This window comes from Sardina pilchardus, chromosome 3 (assembly GCF_963854185.1).
Source record: "Sardina pilchardus chromosome 3, fSarPil1.1, whole genome shotgun sequence".
Lineage (NCBI taxonomy): Eukaryota > Metazoa > Chordata > Actinopteri > Clupeiformes > Clupeidae > Sardina > Sardina pilchardus.
The window spans coordinates 37,108,152-37,123,104 of record NC_084996.1 but is presented as its reverse complement, the minus strand read 5'-3'; the positions used below and the strand labels follow the sequence as shown (position 1 = coordinate 37,123,104).

The following is a 14,953-nucleotide window of genomic DNA, read 5'->3' as shown; positions in this document are numbered from 1 at the left end:
TCCTTACTTTTTGTGAGCGGTTTATGATCATCTGACATCAATAATTTGGGATGAGCATTACAGCCAGCAATGAGAGCCATGTGCTTTCCTGGGAAGTGATTGACCAAAATGAAGTCGAAGGGCCTAGGCAAAGAGGGCCATTTGTGACGGGAGGACAAATGCATGCACCAAACACTCTTGGCCTAAATGTCAGAATAGCCGTAGCCCGTAGTGTAATGTTCTTCATAAGGTCCATATAGCCTAGGCCTAAGCTTCCATGACATACATCACAACAAGAACTCGATATCTTTAATGCGACATACTACACATTCCGACAATTACTTGACCATCTACAAAAGGAAAGATATCCGATTTGTATCCGAAAGATACAAAAAAGATATCAGATTCTTAGACGGGCGATGCTGTGAGATCGACTGCAGTTGCATAAAATCACCGCTAAGTGGAGTCAGAGAGTTGGGCCTCCTTTTCCTGTTGAGTGAATGCGTCCAAGTGCAGTTCGGGCGATTGGATGTGCGCTGCTGCGAGCTGTCTCTCCTCTAGATCGAAGATGGCGGTGTCCGTATTCCCCGGCGTGCGGCTCCTCTCTGTCGGAGACGCAAACGGCGACATACAGCGGCATTCAGAACAGCAACCTCTACGGCTGGAGGTGAAAACCACCCAGGATGCGGCCCTGATAAACCTCTCCAACAGTAAGCAATTTAATCCTTACACAAAGCCCCACGGGCCTGGAGGCTTTACACTAACGCTATTCATCACTCGGCTGTAATTGTAACTACATGTGTGCATGTCTATAGTGCGTTAGCGAAGAAGCTCGTATTCTCCAAAAACAGAGACCGCGAATCAAACAATTGGGCTGTACTTCACGTATTTTGCGAAATGCTTCAGCAGCTTGTTGTTGAAGGAATCGTTACTGTAGGAAACCAAAGGCTACATAGTTGGAGATGGTTATTCATAATCATTGATAGACCATGCTGTCTTTGATTGTAACACCAGGTTATGAGCGGCCTCAGGTAACATAGCCAGCTAGCGAGCTAACTCTCTTGCTAACTTGTTTCCTTCCAGATCAGGAGAAAGTGGTCAAAGTAAGCAAATGTTCAAGTCATTTGTTTTTTGTTACGTGTAGCACTCGGGCCTTTTCAAACGACTGTTTTATGTCATAGGTTTTCTGCTACCTACCAGTTGGCAACAGTAACAGCTAACCATACAATAGTACATGCTTCTGTAATATAACGTTATTACAGTCTCACCAGAGTCGTGCATCTCTGCTTCGCTTGTAACATTTCCAGACGTTTCCAGCTGGTGACGTTTAACGCGCAACATGGAATTGATGGAAGCTTCGCTACAAATGTGTCATATTTTGCTGATATTCTATTCTTCCCCTGGATCAGGGCTAGCCTAGTTTTTGGCTTCTTGGTTAGGGTAATGTTTTTATTTGTATTGCGTACAGTTGATTTAAGCTGACGTTAGCAAAACTTGCTCGTGTCATCTTTCCGTATGCCTGCTGGAATTTAAAGTATATAACAATAAAGTAAATATATCGTGAAAACCTTGCCAGTGTGCTAATAACTAGCCACTTATGTATTCATCTTTGTTCTTCTACGAACAATGGCAGGGCGCCCGCCTCCCATCACTTTAGCTCCTTCAGTGGTAGGCTGCTTTTGTGTCGGATGGCACGGCGCGGTGATGCTCCTCGGATCAGTGCTATTTTAACTAGGCTAAATGATGCTGCCCAAACTTGATTTGTTGTGTCGTGAGAACATTAACGTTATTTTCCAGCAAGCGATGTCCCCTCAGGCCTTGATCATGTACTATTTTACCTGTGCTCTTATACAATCCAGGATTTCAGTGGCGTGTGTTGCGATATCTAGATTGTTTTTGACCATACTTACATGCTATCCATGCCAGTGTTGCCATCGTGGATAGGTATCTATTATGGAAACAACTTCATCCATGTAGCCTACACAGTACCGCCAAACAATGTCTCATTGTTTGTGTTTTATGGTACATTCTCTGTCCTTTCAACGTGACCAATAAGGCAATCCGATTATAAAAGAGTATTTGCTTTTTGTCCCCCGTGGACTTTTCAACTGATTCCCACTTTCGGCTGGAGCGCGAGTAGATAAGGTTGTGGGCGAATTTTAGGAGCAAGCACCAGAGAGCAATGACTAAATATTTTAAAATATTAAAATATTTTAAAACATGTCTTTACACTTCTCACAGTGCAGAGCAAGAAATTAAGTGCTTCATCCTGAATCCATCCAGAATTGCGGAGAGGAGCTTGCGCATAAATATTTAATTTAATCTTCTCATTTTCTTACAAACTCTGTTACATAAACAAGCAGCTGTTGCATTTGGAACAGGCATGCTCATCCCAATCTTGGAGCTGAAGGAGGAATAGATAACCACCGTACACTGTGCAAAACCAAGTCTGTGTTTTGAAGGATGAAGGATATCCGACCCAGGCTTGTTTGTGTTGTGGATTCCTATTGAGCATAACCTCAGATTGATTCAGTAGTAAATGGTCGCCTAATATGTCTCATCTTTGCACAAGACACAATTGCTCGATCATGCCCATGCGTAGACTAACTCTGGTGACCGGACAGGTGAAGATACCAGGGCTGCACATGCATCGCTCTCTCTGATGTATAGAACCTTACAGTAGAGAGCTTACTTATGTCATTGTTGGGTTAGCATGGCAGAGTCAGGTTGAGTTCCACCATAGCTTCTGTAGTGGTGTGTCTGACACGTCTACCTATCTCCCCATTGTTCACAGCAGAAGAGACCTGCGTGTTCAAATGCTCCATCTCCCAGGACACAGAATGCAGCCGCGTGGGCAAGCAGTCCTTCATTGTCACCCTCGGGTGCAACAGCGTACTGCTGCAGTTCCCATCCCAAACAGGTAAGAAAGGCCACCAGGGTGCATTTTGACAGAGGACTATGTGACAAACATTGACTGACCGATAACTGGTAGCTGACCGATGCTGCTCTCTGTGGTGAGTGCAGTGCTGTTGTATCATGCGTATGATACAACAGCACTGCGTAGGATACAACAGCACTGCACTCACCACGGAGAGCAGCTCTTTTCTCCCTATGGAAGTCAGCTACTGTATGCCAAGTAGAACATTTGAACTATGTTGTTTCAATTCTCATGGTATGCACTAAACTTTGTGAATAAAATGAGGGAGGATGGCCTTTATGTATCTCCAAAGACATGAGAACTCTAAACTAGTTGTTGATTTATGTGGAGAAGGAATGCAGCTTTTAGCTGTATTTCTTGATTTTTCTGTGGATTTTGAAATAGTCCATGTCCATGAGCTGAGCTCTCTCTATTCTCTGATGGCTTGTTTGTTCATGGCGTCTCTGTTCCTTCTCCCTCCCTGCAGAGTTCTCGTCCTTCTACAACATCCTGAAGAACTCTCGTGGACACAGAGGAGAGCAGTCAGTCTTCAGCGACAGGACAGAGGAATCCTCTGCTGTACAGTATTTCCAGGTTAGTATACTATGACACGCACACACTAAGGGGCTGCGTTTTACTGTTCAGCGGCGTCAGCACCGGGTTTCTAAAGCTGTTGTAAATGCCTTTTCCGTACAGTTTTAAGAATACAGAACTGACCACACTCACTGACACTTCGGCAACATGATTGAGGTCTGTATAGATTTATAATGATGGTAAGCGGACAGTGGCACTGACTCTGGTTCTCCTTGTGCCCCAGTTCTATGGCTACCTCTCCCAGCAGCAGAACATGATGCAGGACTATGTTAGAACTGGAACCTACCAGCGGGCCATCCTCCAGAACCACACAGACTTCAAAGACAAGGTACCAGAGCTTTCCTAGCTATTTTGCATTCAGGCTCGTGGTCAGCGTCACATGACTGTTTTGTCAGGAAAGTGTTGTTAATGCCCTTATTAGGAGTAGGAATGTGCTGTTATTGATTGATTGCCTTCTTTGTCATAATGCCTCTATGATATTATTAGCCAAGATATGAACCCTGACTGTGACCAGATTTGTTTTAATTTTTCTCTTGCACGTTTATGATCTTCCCTGGAAGATGGCTTTTTAGACGCTGGCAAAGTGTTTGTTTAGCATCACGTAGCACCACCCATGTCTCTTTCTGCCAGGTGGTGTTGGATGTGGGCTGCGGGTCTGGGATCCTCTCCTTCTTTGCGGCCCAGGCTGGAGCGAGGAAGGTGTACGCGGTGGAGGCCAGCACCATGGCCCAGCATGCAGAGGTAACGGCAGCGCTGTCCTGCCGCAGGGCGCAAAGCACACCGACATGTTGGGAGTGCAGAGTCCATTGTTTTTATGTGATGTTATAGCAGGGTTATCAAAGGTGCAATAAAAAAGACAAATATGACCGTTGCAATGGCCCTAGCTAATAACTTGATTCTGCATCCATAACCGGAAAAGAAACTGTTCCTCAAAGTGATTGCAAAATGTGGGTTACTGGTTGCATTTAAGCATACGTTTACATTGGTTTTTTTGTTGTTGTTGTTTTTTTTTAAATGGATGATATACTGTACCCTACATTCATACCTCATAAATTGAAATGAATGTTGTTGCAATCAACAAACATAAGTTCAGTCTTGGTCTACATGCGTGCATTTCTGGCCTGACACACACTGTAGGAACCATCCATGTAGACCCTTTTTTTTTTTTTTTTTTAAAGTGCCATCGTTTTTGGTTTAGTTACAATGTTGAAGTCACGTTATCAGTGGCTTTCAGTGTTCACGAGATGAGGAATTCCTAAGAGTGATTTGCTGTCCCACGCAGGTCCTAGTGAACAGCAACCGGCTGAACGACCGGGTGGTGGTGATCCCTGGGAAGGTGGAGGAGGTGACGCTGCCGGAGCAGGTGGATGTGATCATCTCGGAGCCCATGGGCTACATGCTCTTTAACGAGCGCATGCTGGAGAGCTACCTGCACGCCAAGAAGTTCCTCAAAAACAACGGTGAGTCACCGAGGAGGAGGAGAGGAGAGGAGATGATTGCTAAAACTTTTGATGGCAGAGGGTTAGTTTCTCCAGCTGCTGTACATGCCGTCTAACAAAGCTGTCACAACATAGCTCAAAGCCCAGCACTGAGAAGAACAAAAGGACGATGAAAAGAGGACTAAAAAAAGAAAATAGCTATGAGGAGATTTTTTTGTGGACTGGAGAAAGAAAAGAAAGCAAACGGAAAGTCATTGCAGCCAAGCTCACTTGCCATGTCTATCACGCAGTTCAGCTAGAGCTCATCATCATCAAGCTTGTCACTTCAGACAACCAGCAACAACACCATTGCTGTTTGGCTGAGAGTTAGAGAGCCTGCATTAGCGAAGTGAAGGGAGAGTGGGCAGTGGAACATATTCAGGATCCTTTGTCCCTTCACCGCGGTTAGAGCTGAGAGAGACCCAGTGAGTGCAGGACTAGTGAGAGCTAGGAGCCGGTCTTTATTCTGTGTCCTTAAAATTCACCAGTATGTCCACATTTTTCTCACACATGCTCAGGTAAAATGTTCCCAACCATCGGTGATGTGCACTTGGCACCCTTCACAGATGAGCAGCTGTACATGGAGCAGTTCACCAAGGCCAATTTCTGGTGAGCCGTGTGTGTGGTGTATGTTGTGTGTGTGGTGTGTGTTGTGTGTGTTGTGTTGTGTTGTGTGGTGACAAAGGGGCTTTGAAGGGAGAGATGGGAAGAGCTGAGAGACTCAGAGAGAAAGCAGAGTCACAGGGAGTCCATTTACAGGTACAGGTACTCATTGAGCAGACACTTTTGTCTACAGTGATTGCAGTGGAGCGCACACACACACACACACACACACACACACACACACACACACACACACACACACACACACACAGAGAGAGACAGAGAGACGCAGTGATTTCCATGTACACTGACATTTACTCATTTAGCAGACACACACACATAAATGGAGGGAGGATTAGTGGTTGGAACATGAAGGATGGAAAGGAAGAAATAAGAGGCTGGCCTCAAGGTTATTTTTCTTAAATGATGGTTCTCATTATCATAAAAGCGGCAAAATGTCAAGAGCGAAGAAGATGAACCAAAATGAGCCTCTTGATTTCCGTTCCTTCCGCTCGTCACTGCTTATTATGGGTTGGTTCAGCCGTTCCTCTCTTCCTCCCATGACCCCTTGCTCCCTGTGCTCAGGTACCAGCCATCCTTCCACGGCGTGGACCTCTCGGCGCTTAGAGGAGCTGCTGTGGACGAGTACTTCCGCCAGCCCATTGTGGTAAGAGCAAGAGATGGAGGAGCGCCATCACAGTCCCCCTCTCTCTCTCTCTCTCTGTGTCTTTCTTCTCTCGCTTGGTCTCTTGTCTGTCCTTGTGTTTGTAATAAAAACTGGTACATTTGGTTGGCTCTGGGGATTTGGAATTCAGGGAAACTGTGTATTGGGTTTGTATGGGGGAGCCACATAAGGACACGGTCTCTGTAGGTGTGTTTGTGAATGTGTGGGAAGGGAGGAGAACAGTCAGCATGTTGAAAGTGGGTGTTTGAGAAAAAGTAAATTTAGTCTGTGTAGGCGTGAGTGAGTTGGTGTTGAGAAAGTCATAAAATGTACTTGGTTTTCCTGACAGTGGCAAAGTTGTTTGTGTATTTTTGTGAAAGTCAGGCAAGGTGTGTGTGTGTGTACTTGTACTCTGGGCTTGTTTAAATGTTTGTGTGCTGTCAGCACCAGCAGTGCAGTCTGCACTCATTTAGCACACACCACAGTGGAGCACTTCTTGTGTCGACAGTGCCTCATTTTCTTCACCCCGCGCTCTTGTCTTTCTCACTCTGCGTAGTGATTTGCTCACCCCTGTGTGTGTGAGGGAGGGAGCAGGCTGCATTGAGAAGGACATTTGTCATCCGAAAGCCCTGCGGGAGTGGAGTGGAGTGTTGGTGTGTCTCAGAATTTATGCATAATCTGCTCGTTCACACCGGCTGAGGTGTTGGATTCTGTGACAGTCCGACATGAAGCGTGCGTGCGAGCGAGTGGGCGTATTCTCCGACTCCTCCAGCAGTAGTCAGCAGCAGGGGCCTGTCTCTTGCCCATGTCTGTGTATTACTGTGCTGGGACAGTAATAAGATGGAACAGAGGTCTTTCTCTGGCCCGTGCTGTTTTAGTGCCTGCAGTGGCCAGACCTCCTCTGGACCTCTCCGAGCGTGAGCTGAGCCCCGGTGTGATGGTGGGCCTGCTCCAGACAAGTGGTCCAACACAATACCATTCAGATTCAGCTCAGAAACGGAGCCCACGGGATTATGTGTGTGAGGCGAGCTAGAAAGGTGTTGAATAATCAAGGTGTGACTGAGTAATAGAAATGAAGGTGTGACTGACTGAATGTCCTACAGAAAGATGTTGGTTAATTCTTCTTTCTTTCTCTCTCTCTCTCCACACACATAAGGACACCTTTGACATCAGGATCCTCATGGCAAAGTCTGTGAAACATACAGTCAACTTCCTGGAGACTAAAGAGGAAGATTTATACAAGTATGTGTTTACATCTGCTTGAGATATTTAAAATGGTATTACTATTCAGCCAGTTTTGTACATATTTCTTTTGCTTTCCTACAATAAGTACTCAAATATTGCATGAAACAATAGTTCTAGAATGTACCAGAAACACGATTATGCTAAGATTGTAAATGGTGAAAATATTGTAATTCTTTTTTTGGGGGAGAAAAAAAAGCAGCGAAATTCTCTACATCCTGATCAGAATCCTGTCTTTCTGCCAAGAATGTTATGACCGCAATCTTTTTGATTGTGTGTCCCGGAGTAGTGTTGTGAGATGTTGAAATGGAATATTCTCACTCTTTTGTCAGGATCGAGATCCCCTTCAAATTCCACATGCTCCACTCCGGCTTGGTCCACGGGCTGGCCTTCTGGTTCGACGTGGCGTTCATGGGATCTGTGTAAGTAACTCTCTCCCATCTGCGCAAGATGTCCCATACTGACATGAACTAACAGCTGCTTGTGTAGTCCTCTTGTGTAGTATTTTAAACAGTATCAGCTGTCCTAGAAGCTTTATATTATTTTGTCAAAACACTTTCCCCACACTTTGTTCCTCTGTGGAGCTGAGCGAGCCCACCAGTGTGTTGTACCTGGGTGACATTGAGACGGTGCCTGTCTATACGGTGAGCCGCTGCCGCTGCTGCTGCTGCTGCTGAGAGTCGAGTCAATAAAGAGCAGCGGCGCGTGTCATGGGCAGCGTGCTCAGGGACTCGTAAAGCCACCTGTCCTTCAGCAGAGGCCCAGAGCGGTGGATTGAAATACAGCAGGGGGAGGCAAAGAGAGATGGAGCTCATCTGTTCTCCGTTAGACATCGGGCTAACGGGCTTTTCTTTGAGATAGATGGAGGGACGTTCGGCGACTGGTTTGGATGGGGCCAAGGTCAGAGCACTGGATGCGTTGGACGTGTCGAACTCTCCATCGCTGGGCATTAATATGTTATTTTGTTTCAAGTTGATTTTCATCTTTGATTTGGTCCATCTTGCCCACTACATTCTTTTGACCTCTAGTTGACCCTACACCTACACAAAGTCAAGTGAAGCTTTTCGCCTCCATGATGCTGTAGTGGCTGAATTGCTTCTTAGCCCCAAACACTCCTAGTATCCAAGCAGTTGCTTAAGAGTCCACAACTGCATTACTTTCTCTATTACTGTGTTACAAATGTATACAAAAGTTAGAGTCTCTGCATTGTTTGACAACCAATTTAGTTTTCAATTTGGGGAAATTGATTTGCCCTAATGCTCTAGCCCTTGACTGGTCATTCGCTAGTGCTATATACCTCATTTCTACGTTCTTGTCTAAAAGCATCTGTTGAAAAATGTCCAAAATCTTAACGCACTGACCCCTCTCCCTCATGCTCATGTCCTCCCCAGGATGACCGTATGGCTGTCCACCGCCCCGACGGAGCCGCTCACCCACTGGTACCAGGTGCGCTGCCTGCTGCAGTCGCCGCTCTTTGCCAAGGCCGGAGACACCATGTCGGGCACTGCCATGCTCGTGGCCAACAAGAGGTGAGGTGACCTGGTGCAGCCGTGAGGGGTTTTGCAGACCTCGCGGATGAAGCATCCATCATCATTCAGTGTGTTTGTGTGGGTGGGGATGTGTTGGGAGAGGTCGGCTGATTTATTTCCCCCCTCCGGTGTGCCCACAGACAGAGCTATGACATCAGCATTGTGGCACAAGTGGACCAGACAGGCTCTAAGTCCAGCAACCTGCTGGACCTGAAGAACCCCTTCTTCCGGTGAGTGAGTACACAATGCCCAGTCTTTTTCCTTTTCGTTCTTTGTCTTCAATTGTGTTGTGTGTGTGTTGTGTGTGTGTGTTGTGTGTGTTGTGTGTGTTGTGTGTGTTGTGTGTGTTGTGTGTGTTGTGTGTGTTGTGTGTGTTGTGTGTGTGTGGTGTGTGTGGTGTGTGTGGTGTGTGTGGTGTGTGTGTGTGTGTGTGGTGTGTGTGTGGTGTGTGTGTGTGGTGTGTGTGTGGTGTGTGTAGATTCTGATATTTTTTGGAGTTTAATGGGGACCTTTGTATATGTATGTGTGTTAGTGCATCTTTGAGGGCTTATGCTGATGTGCGTTTCTTCTTCTCTTGGCTGCAGGTATACAGGCACCACCCCAGTCCCCCCTCCGGGCTCCCACTACACCTCCCCCTCTGAGAACATGTGGAACACAGGGGGAGCCTACAGCGGGAGCCAGGGCATGGCTGTGTCCGGTACACACTCACATCGCTTATTCTCACACTGGCCCTGTGCACACCCCACCCTGTCAGGCGGCCCTTAGACCAGAGCATGTCCAGATGTGATCTCTCCCCATACAGTTCACATGTGGAGGCAGAAATGAGCTTCCATTTGCCCATAAGCTATCAGCTGCCTCCCATCTTTGGGTAGTTGGACAGCTACAGGAAATCTGTTGTTATGCATACATGTCCATCATTGGCTATGTACAACAGCACACATTGGTTCGTTAACCAACAAGGTTCATCAACATCTTGATATGAATCTGCTCAAATTATAGTCTTACCCATGTGAAATATTGCTGATGTGAAGTATACTATGTGTTCTGCCCTGAAATAATTCACAACAATGTTGTCCAGCTGAATTTTGTCCATGTCTGTGGTGTATTGGACATGCATGGATTACTGGCAGTTGTATGAGAGGATTAAGGATTATGTATGCGGCTGGTACACCTCTAACATCTGACCAGAGATCATCTTAAGACCACCCTCTGATGTGGCCAGGGCAGACAGACAGCGGTCCATCTGTGTCAGCTGTCGCTTGCCTTTACGCTCGTCTCTTTTTCCCCCCAGTAGTTTTCCGACGCGCCCAACGCACATCAAAAAAGATTAGCAGTCAGGATGGCTTTTCCCTCTCCCTGACACGCATATGAATTCCTCTGTGGTACAAAGCAGCCATTAGCAGAACACCTAATTATACGTGGTGGAAAGTAAATGTCTTTCATTCCCTGGTTTGTTTCATCAGGTGGGGGATTAGAGATAAATCTGCCATGTGTTTTTTAGCATGCAGTGTAGCAGTAATTATATAAATTAATTGAGCTCAAGTTAATTGGCCTTAGACATTTTAAGCTGCACATCACCCATGGCAACTGTGCCAAAACTTAATTAGAGCGTGTCTTTATTTGTGCGGAGTCGGAGGCATGCACAAAATATCTGTGCCCATGCCAGCTTATTACATGGCCACCTGCAAATGGGCTGTGAGGAGTGTAGTGGGCTCTTGTTAACGGTCTCCTGCCCCCTCCCCCACACCCTCTTCTCTTCTCCCCTCTTCTCTTCTCCTCTTTTCTCTCCTCTTCTCTCCTCTCGTCCTCACAGGGATGCCTGCAGCCTATGACCTGAGCACAGTCATCGGCAGTGGTTCCACGGTCTCTCACAACAACCTCATCCCCCTTGGTACACACACACACACACACACACACCTTTATTCCTCCTCACACTAACTGTGATTTGTTAAGCGCTGTACACAATTTAAGAGGGAGAGGGACTAGTAAGTGTTCATCTGAAAGTCCAATGTAATCAAAACAATAATGCTATACTCCACCAATCTTGTCCATGTCCCTAATGTGATGTGCTTTCCTGTTCTGTTGTCGATTTACTTTGTATCTCTATGTGTGCGTGTGTGTCTCCCTTCCTCTCTAATCTAGTGAATACCGGCATAGTGAACCACACACACTCCAGAATGGGCTCAATCATGAGCACAGGAATAGTTCAGGGTACGTTTGTCTATTCTTAGAGACTTTACTAATGACGGTCCACTTCAAACCAAACAAATAAAATGACTATACCCCCCACATGTACTATACAGTCCTGGTACCTTTCCTTCAACACACTAGGGTTATCCATAGGCTACATCCACACTGTTCCGTTTTTCATTTTTAAATACACCATTTCAAACTAATACAATCTTCGTCCAGAGAAACATTCACAAAATTCCGGAAACCTTGACGCTGGAGACCTGAAGCACAGATCACATGATTATTCCCATTTGAACACCATTAAAACGCAAAGCTAGAGCCATCACGAAAACAGGGCGAACAGCGTTTACAATTCGCTCAATTTCAGGAGCTCGCAAAATGCAAGAGTAGTGTAGATGAGGGGAGCAGAGACATAACAAGTGTTATGGATTCAAACAACTGAATAGTGTGGATGTACAACCCCAAATCAGGAAAAGTTGGGATGTAACTGGAATGGGTTGGGATGTAAAATGCAAATTAGAAATAATGTGATAATCTACATATCTCTCAAACCCACATTTAGCAGCAAAAAGGACCTAGACAAGATATGTTGAAAATGACAAATTTGACTGTTTTATGGAAAATACTGTACATGTTTGTTTTGAATTTAATGCCAGCAACATGTTTCAAAACATGGCATGTTTTCCACTGTGCTGCTTCACCTCTTCATTTCACAACATTCTGTAAATGTTTCGGAACTGAGCACACCAGTTGCTAGAGTTTTGAGAATTAAATGTTGTCCCATTCTAGCCCGATATGCGATCTTAGCTGCTCAACAGTCCAGAGTCTTCTTGATCATGTATTCCATTCCGTGATGCGCCCAATTTGACATGTCTGGACTGCAGACAGACCATTTAGCACCTGGACTCTTCCCCTGAGGAGAAATACTGTTTAAATAGATGCAGAATTCATTTTGGCATTGTTTTCCTGACCTATTCCAGGTCTTCCATAGAAAATACATGGTCTGGATGGCAGTACATGCTGCTCAAAACATGTGTACACGATTCAGAATTGATTGTGCCTTGCCAGATGTGCAAGATGCCCATGTCGTAGAGCATGTCCAGAATAGTCTGTGATTGCCATAAATAATTGCAGATTTGGATTGGTATAACCACAGGACCTTTTACCATTTTACCCCAGTCAATTTTAAATTGGTCTTAGGACCAGACATGGTATTTCTGCGTCATGTCTAAATGCAATTTATTCTTTTGCATGGTAAAGTCTACACTAGTATTTGTGAATTGAGTATCAAACTGTGCTCATAGACAGTCAATACAATGATTTTCTTTATAGAAACTGGTTTTAATGATCAGAGGTCCAAAGGACCAAGGTCATTTATACCAAATTATGGTGTCAGTTATCTTTCTTTTGTTGAATGAACATATTTCCCTAAGAATATTCCAGTCAAATTTGTCATTTTTAACATTTAATATATTGTCTATGTCCTCTTTGCAGATAAGTATGGGTTTACGAGATTTGCAGATTATCACATTCACATTTTTATTGGCATTTTACACAAGGTCACAACTTTTTTCTGATTTGGGGTTGTAGCCATGGAATTACGCATGAATGAAGTCATGTATCTAATCCTATGGGGTTATCCCTATCAGATGTCTACATGTGAATCATTTTCGGTGGAGGAAGGGCACACCCACCTGGGCTGACCTCTGACCTTCTTCTCTCTTTACCTCCCCAGGAGCCTCCACTGGCCAGCCGGGTCCCAGCAGCAGCAGCTCTTACTATCCCATCACCAACCAGTTCACAATGGGCGGGCCGGCCATCTCCATGGCGTCGCCCATGGCAATTCCTAGCAACACCATGCACTATGGGAGCTAAGGGCCGTCCCCAGGGCCCCTGCATGTCAAGCCTCCCAAAACTGACCACAGCCAAAACCAGAAAACCAAAACCAGTGCTGCCGTCTTTGTGCTCCATCATCTCTTCTATCAGTCTCTCTCTCTCTCTCTGTCTATCTATCTATCTCTCTCTCTTTCTCTCGTTACATATCCGTCCTCTACTACAGTAGCACCATTTTCAGCGAGCCTGACAGTGGACCACTGCCGCCGTCAATCCTCTCATCCTGCAGCAGCTGCTAAAACAAACATAAAATGTATTCCCAGTCCAGCCACAGGGTGGCAGCGCTGATGAGCACAAAACTGAACAGAGACTCAAAAAGACTGGAGAACCACACAGGCAGGCAAGGACGCCAGTCTCACTGGACCAGCCCACCTTTTTTATGCTTCTCAGATGCAGCACACACACACACATACACACACACACAAACACACAGACACACACTCACAGACAAGGACACAATCACGCACATATGCACACGTTAACAGACTGTTGTAGCAAAGAAGACTGTGGTAACAGACTGTAGTCTCAAAGGAGAACCCCTCTCCTCTGAGCATGGAGTTTGCTGTTTGACTGGGAGTCGCGGTCACTACACATTGTGCAGTTGGCTTTACATCCTCCCTTCACACACTCTCGCTCTCTCTCTCTGTCCGTCACTCGGTCTGTGTGTGAGCTTGGCCACAGTAAGCACCACGATCTCACCATTGAGAGCCTGCTCATCTTGGCATGAACTCTACTCTCCGTCTTGCTAGTCTCGGAAAGATTTTGTCTTCACCGCGGGTCATAGACGCATGTACACTAGTGTAATAACCTTCATCAGGTAGCCAGATGCCCTCCGAAGCATTTTTTAACCCGTCTTTGACAGAGTAAAAAAAAAAAAAGAAAACTAGCTGGTAGAATCTTCAGATAGCCCAGACTCCATTGCCACTCCAAGGTCTGTTTGTTAGTTTTACAGTAGTGCAGTTATGGTTGTCCCGTGTAGACTTGGTGTTCCTAGTGGAGAGACTGCAAGGCTATCAAAACAGCCATGATCAACCCCACCCCCACCCTCACCCTCTCAATCTCAAGCAAACCATCATGAATTTCCTTTACGATAACTCTTTTTGCCAACTGTGCTTTTTGGATGCCACAGCAGAGAAGATTGACCTGTCACAGCCTATTGGGATTGCACTGAGGGGAATGGACAGTCAGACCCGCCCAGTGGGGAGGACGGAGTGGGGGAGTATGCAGGAGTGAACATCGGGAAAGCAGACATGTGGGTAAACGGTGCTCTGTACATACATTGGAAAGATCGAAAGATATATCGCTTGAGCAGCAGGATCTGAGTTTACAACCCCACACTGACTCCATGATTACGTGTATTGTGAGACTTCTGATATCACGGTGAGAAGCCCCTCCTCCCATTTCATCATGTCCCCTCAGATCTCCATCTGGCTCGCTCACAACTGAAGCCCAACACCTTGTCGTCCCCCAAGGCCCTCTCAGAGACATCAGAAATGTGTATGCATTGCTTCCAGTCACATATTTTCAGTTTGTTTTGATTTAGCATATTCTTGGAGGTAAACAGGAAAAAAATGGTAACGTCTGTTAGTTTGTAGAGTTAACTTTTTTTGTTTTGTTTACTTTTTGTTTATTTTTGTTTTTCTTTCACAAGAAGCAACAAACGATAAAAAGAAAAGGAAAAAAAGAGCAAATTAAATGTCGTGGGAGGAGTCCCATACACAGTCTGTGCAGTCTTACTAGACCAGTATTTTTTGTTTGTATAATTCAAGCTAATCTCAGGGAGATAAGGGTGGTAGTTATCACAGGCTGCAGGCAAGAAGTCCACTTGTTCTAATGCCATGTGCATTTCCCTGGGAAAAGC

General features: G+C 45.6%; 1 protein-coding gene across 3 annotated transcripts; it reads left to right on the top strand.

The window, feature by feature from the left end:
• Positions 1-487: 487 nt before the first annotated feature.
• On the top strand, positions 488-14,816 carry carm1 (coactivator-associated arginine methyltransferase 1). Of its 3 annotated transcripts, none has more exons than XM_062533148.1 (16): positions 488-689; positions 2,777-2,899; positions 3,384-3,490; positions 3,714-3,818; positions 4,121-4,231; positions 4,773-4,950; positions 5,487-5,577; positions 6,157-6,238; positions 7,392-7,477; positions 7,810-7,899; positions 8,869-9,006; positions 9,147-9,236; positions 9,591-9,703; positions 10,820-10,897; positions 11,149-11,217; positions 12,935-14,816. In XM_062533148.1, exons 1-16 carry the CDS (start codon positions 509-511, stop codon positions 13,072-13,074), a joined length of 1,782 nt encoding a protein of 593 aa, XP_062389132.1. In that variant the 5' UTR covers positions 488-508; the 3' UTR covers positions 13,075-14,816. The 3 variants fall into 3 exon arrangements, with proteins under 3 accessions (XP_062389132.1, XP_062389131.1, XP_062389133.1); XM_062533147.1 differs by having other exon boundaries at positions 2,774-2,899; XM_062533149.1 differs by lacking the exon at positions 11,149-11,217 and having other exon boundaries at positions 2,774-2,899.
• Positions 14,817-14,953: the final 137 nt, after the last annotated feature.